General features: G+C 34.0%; 1 protein-coding gene across 1 annotated transcript in view; it reads right to left on the bottom strand.

The window, feature by feature from the left end:
- Positions 1-490: 490 nt before the first annotated feature.
- Positions 491-5,502, bottom strand: part of BRDT (bromodomain testis associated) — a 65,232-nt gene continuing 60,220 nt past the window's right edge. The window contains 2 exon segments of the mRNA XM_004378732.1: positions 491-559; positions 1,193-1,373. Of these exon segments, the coding sequence (XP_004378789.1) occupies positions 491-559; positions 1,193-1,373 (250 nt within the window).

The raw sequence follows: 5,502 nt of genomic DNA, 5'->3' as shown, positions 1-5,502 counted from the left end.
ATATAGCTAGCAGAGAATCTTATGTAACTTGACACTCAAGGAATCCAAGTATTATTTGTTAGAGGATCTAAGTATTATGGAAGGCAGACAAATACTTGATTCAAAAACTCAACAGGAACTAAGTCTTTCATTGTTTTTGACACATTTGTTCATATTCTTCATTTTTAAACAAGTGGGGACTATCTTTTTTGGATTTTCATTGCTTAGAACAAGGTCTATAATACATAGACAATTATTTACAGAATAAATAACATCTGGGAATTTATTCAATATTTTGGGATCCAAATTATAAAACGTCCTATAAATTACGTCATTTAAAAAATGAACATATAGCTATTAAAAAATGTAACTGAAAATTGTTTAATCATTTTAGAACAGTTAAAATACAATATAAGATTGGTATCTTGGTGTCTGAAAGCAATCATTTTATCATCTATATTTTATAATCTTAATTTCATTTAGGGTTGATGGCTAATTAGAAAACGGAGTTTTAATCAAAGTTGTTTTCAAACATTGTCATAATGTCACTTTGAAGAGTCATATCAATGGTACCAGCCATCTGTAGAAAAGGGGAAATTTTAAAACAAATGTTACTTAATAAATTTATGCCTTAATTATCTATATAAAAATTATTATGCAATACTTAGAATGGATCATAAAAAATGAACAAAATTTACTTAACATAAGTTCATAATTTATTTCTGTTCAAATACAACCTGATTTTTCTTAAAATACTTTTTGTGTGGTAAATAAAAACTAAAATCTATAAGAACAAGTTTGACTTCTGTCTCTAGGTAAGAAAACTCTCAATATTGACTGAGTGGGTATTAAGGAGAACATGAATGAACATGACCATGAATGAACAGTCATTCCACTCTTAGGTTATATCCAAGAGATATGAAAGCATATGTCTGCACAAAAAAGGCTAGTAAAGGGAAAACCCGTATTTGAACCCAGGCACTCTAGTAGCTCCAGGGTTGATGCTGTATTACCTATTACACTATGCTTGCTTCTTTTAACTACATCAAATTTTTATTTGGGGCTCTGATTTTAGAACCTGATCCTCACTAAAAAGGTAACTACATCATTACTGAAAAACTATGCTGAACGCATATTTGAACACATAAAAAATACCGCTCTGTTAAATCTTTCCTTTGTTAAAGTTAGATGTAGTAAACTAAAGTTCACTTACTGCTTCTCTCCTCCTCCGCTCTTGCTCTCTCTCCCTTGCTAAATTACGGTCTTTGAGAAGCCAGAGTTTGCATTTATCTTGAGTTTCCAATGACTGCTGATGTTCTTTCTGCTCTTCTCCATGGCATTTGTTTTCCATTTTATTTGAAAAAGATTCTAGAGTCAAGCCGTTACCAATGTCCCTTAAAGATACAAAGCACAAAGTCCATGGAAAACACAGACAAAACTAATGGAAATATAGCCAAAATCAAGGAAGACATATACAAAGCAATAAAAGAATTCAGGAAAATAATGAAAGAAAAAAACATCAAAATAAATAATTAGAAATCATACAACTAGAAATTCAAAAGATAAACAATAAAATTTCAGAAATGGACAACTCAATAGGAGGTCTCAGGAGCAATTTTGAAACAATGGAAGACAGAATCAGTGAAATTGAAGACAAAATCATGGATGCTACTTTGAGGAAAAATCAGAGAGAAGAATAAACAAAAATGAAGAAAACCTAAGAACTATGTGGGACACAATCAAGAGCATGTATTTGTGTGATATCAGGTATCCAAAACGGGGAAAAAATGGAAAACACAGAGAAGATTGTTGAAGATTTGCTGGCACGAAACTGCCCAAATATCCTGAAAGACGAAAAGCTGACCATCCAAGAAGCTCACTGAACTTCATGTATTATAGACCCTAAAGACAGTCACCAAGACATATCATGACACTTGCAAAACCAAAGACAAAGAAAGAACCCTGAGAGCAGCTCGAGAAAAATGAAAAGTCACTTACAAAGGGGGAACAATAAAACTAAGCTCTGATTACTCAGTGGAAACAGGTAAAGAGGCAATGGGATGACACATAAAACCTTGAAAGAAGAAACTGCCAACCAAGAATAATATATCCTGCAAAACTCTCTCTCAAATACGATGGCAAAATTAGGACATTTCCAGATAAACAGAAATTAAGGGAACTCATAAAGACCAAACTTAGAAGTAATATTAAAGAGAGTCCTTTGGTTACAGACCAACAAAAACCAGAGGCTAGGACATAGGACAGCATCAGCCAGATACCAACCTAGGTAAAGAACTCTCAGTAATAAAACAAAACTAAAAACTTGAAGCAAGGAAACAGAGACGTCAATCTGTAAACGACAACAATGTTAAAACAATAAAAGTGGGAATAAACAGTGTAGGTATAGAACTTCCAAATGAAGAGTAAGTCAAGGTGATATCAAGTAGTAAACAACTGGTTCAAACTTAGGAAGATAAGAGTAAATTTCAAGGCAACCACAAAGAAAGTTAACAAACCTACTCATTAGAATAAAAAAGCAGAAAAACATAAGTCTTAGTAAACACAAAATCTATAATAACAAAAGAAAAGAAAATCACAAACAGAAGGAGCTTAGTACAGGAAAGTAAAAGAAACAAAATGTCAGCACAACAAAAGAAAAGGAAAAGGCACAACAATATGACAGCAATGAAGTCATATCTATCGATAATCACACCGAATGTAAATGTATTAAATGCACCAGTGAAGAAATAGAGAGTGGCACAATGGATTAAAAAAGTACAAGTCATCGATATGCTATCTACAAGAGACTTTAGACACAAAGACATAAATATATTAAAAATCAAAGGATGGACAAAATATCTCAAGCAAACAGTAACCAAAAAAGGGCAGAAGTGGCAATACTAATCTCAGATAAGGCAAAATCAGCCATTAAAGACAAAGAAGGACATTATACAATGAACAAAGGGACAATCTACCAAGAAGATATAACCTTAATCAATATCTATGCACCCAACAACAGGGTTCCAAAATACATACAACAAACTCTAACAGCACTGAAAAGAGAAACAGACAGTTCCACAATAATAGTAGGAGACTTCAACACACCACTCTCGGTAAAGGACAGAACATCTAGAAAGGAACTGAACAAAGATATAGAAGATCTAAAAGCCAAAGTCAACCAACCTAACCTCACAGAAATATATAGAATACTCCACCCATTCTATATATTTGGTTATAATGCATTAAAGTATATATTCTTTTCCAATGCACATGGAACATTCTCCAGAATAAATCACAATTTAGGCCACAAAGCAACCCTAATAAAATCCAAAACACAGCCTCTCTGATCATAATGTCATAAAAGTAGAAATCAATAACAGGAAGAGCAAGGAAAACAAATCAATTATATGGAAACTGAGTAACACCTTGCTTAAAAACCACTGGGTAACAGAAGAAATCAAAGAGGGAATAAAAAAATTCCTAGAATCAAATGATAATGAAAACACATCATACTAAAACCTTTGGGACGCAGCAAAGGCAGTGCTCAGAGGTTGATTTATAGAAATAAACACACACATCAAAAAGAACAGGCCAAAATCAAAATGTTAGCCCTAAAAATTGAACAAATACAAAGAGAACAGCAAAAGAAGCCCACAGCTACCAGAAGAAAGGAAATAATAAAGATGAGAGCAGAAATAAATGAAACAGAGACAGAAAAATAGAAAGAATCAACAAAACCAAAAGTTGGTTCTTGAAAAGATCAACAAAGTTGACAAACCACTGACCAACTGATAGAAGAAAAAGAGGAGAGGAAGCAAATAACCCAAATAAGAAATGAGACAGAGGACATTACAACAGTGCTAACTGAAATAAAAAGGATCATAACAGAATACTTTAAAAAACTGTACTCCAAAAAATCTGAGAACCTAGAGGAAATGGACGAATTTCTAGAAACACATTACCTACCTAAAGTAACACAATCTGAGATAGAAAATCTGAGCAGACCCATAACAAGAGAAGAGATTGAAGAGGTAATAAAAAAAACTCCCCCCCCCCAAAAAAAAATGCTGGCCTGGTCGGCTTCACAGGATAATTCTACCAATCATTCAGAGAAGGGCTCACACCAGTATTGCTGAAACTATTTCAGAGCACAGAAGCAGAAGGAATACTCCCAAATTCACTCTATGAAGCCAGCATAACCCTGATACCAAAGCCAGGCAAAGATGCCAAAAAAAAAAAGAAAATTACAGACCAATATCTCTCATGAATATAGATGCAAAAAAATCTCAACAAAATTCTAGCCAACAGAATTCAGCATCATATCATAAAAATAATACACCATGACCAAGTGGGCTTCATACTAGGTATGTAAGAATGGTTCAACATTAGAAAATCAATATAATCCACCACATAAATAGGAAAAAAGAGAAAAATCACCTAATCATCTTAATTGATGCAGAAAAGGCATTTGATAAAGTCCAAGACTTTTTCCTGATAAAAAAGTCTCAATAAAATAGGAATAGAAGGGAAATACCTCAACACAATAAAAGGCAGCTATACAAAACCAACAACAAACATCATTCTAAATGGAGAGAGGCTGAAAGCATTCCCTCTGAGAACAGGAACAAGACTAGGATGCCCTTTATCACCACTCCTATTTAACAGGTGCTGGAGGTCCTAGCTAGAGCAATAAGGCAAGAAAAAGAAATAAAGAGTATCCAAATTGGAAAGGAAGAAGTAAAACTATTCTTATTTGCAGATGATATGATCCTATACATAGAGAACCCCAAAGATTCCACAAGAAATCTACTGGAACTAATAGAAAGATTCAGCACAGTAGCAGAATACAAGATCAACATACAAAAATCAGTTGGATTCCTATACATCAACAAAGAGAACTTCAAAAAGGAAATTAGGAAAACAATACCATTGCTAATGGCCTCTAAAAAGATAAAATACTTAGGAATAAATCTATCCAGGGACGTAAAAGTCTTATACAAAGAAAACTACAAAATACTACCGGAAGAAACCAAAAGAGACCTACATAAATGGACAAATATACCATGCTCAAGAACAGGAAGACTCAACATTGAGAAAATGTCAGTACTACCCAAAGTGATCTACAGATATAATACAATCCTGATCCAAATACCAACGGCACTCCTTAACAAGATGTTAAAACTAATCACCAACTGTATATGGAAAGGAAAGAGGCTCCAGATAAACAAAGCATTACTGAAGAAAAAGAACAAAATAGGCCTCACATTACCTCATCTCAGAATCTACAATACAGCCACGGTAGTCAAAACTGCTTGGTACTTGTACAACGACAGACACATATACCAATGGAACAGAATCCAGAACCCAGATGTAAATCTATGCACCTATGGTCAATATCCATGGAGGCAGCAGTCAAGAAATCAAAAGACGCATTGCATTGGGCAAATCTGCTGCAAAAGACCTCTTTAAAGTGTTGAAAAGCAAAGATGTCACCTTGAGGACTAAGGTGCGCCTGACCCAAGC

Source organism: Trichechus manatus, unplaced genomic scaffold (genome assembly GCF_000243295.1).
Source record: "Trichechus manatus latirostris isolate Lorelei unplaced genomic scaffold, TriManLat1.0 scaffold00058, whole genome shotgun sequence".
Taxonomy (NCBI): domain Eukaryota; kingdom Metazoa; phylum Chordata; class Mammalia; order Sirenia; family Trichechidae; genus Trichechus; species Trichechus manatus.
This window is presented reverse-complemented; position numbering and strand designations above follow the sequence as displayed.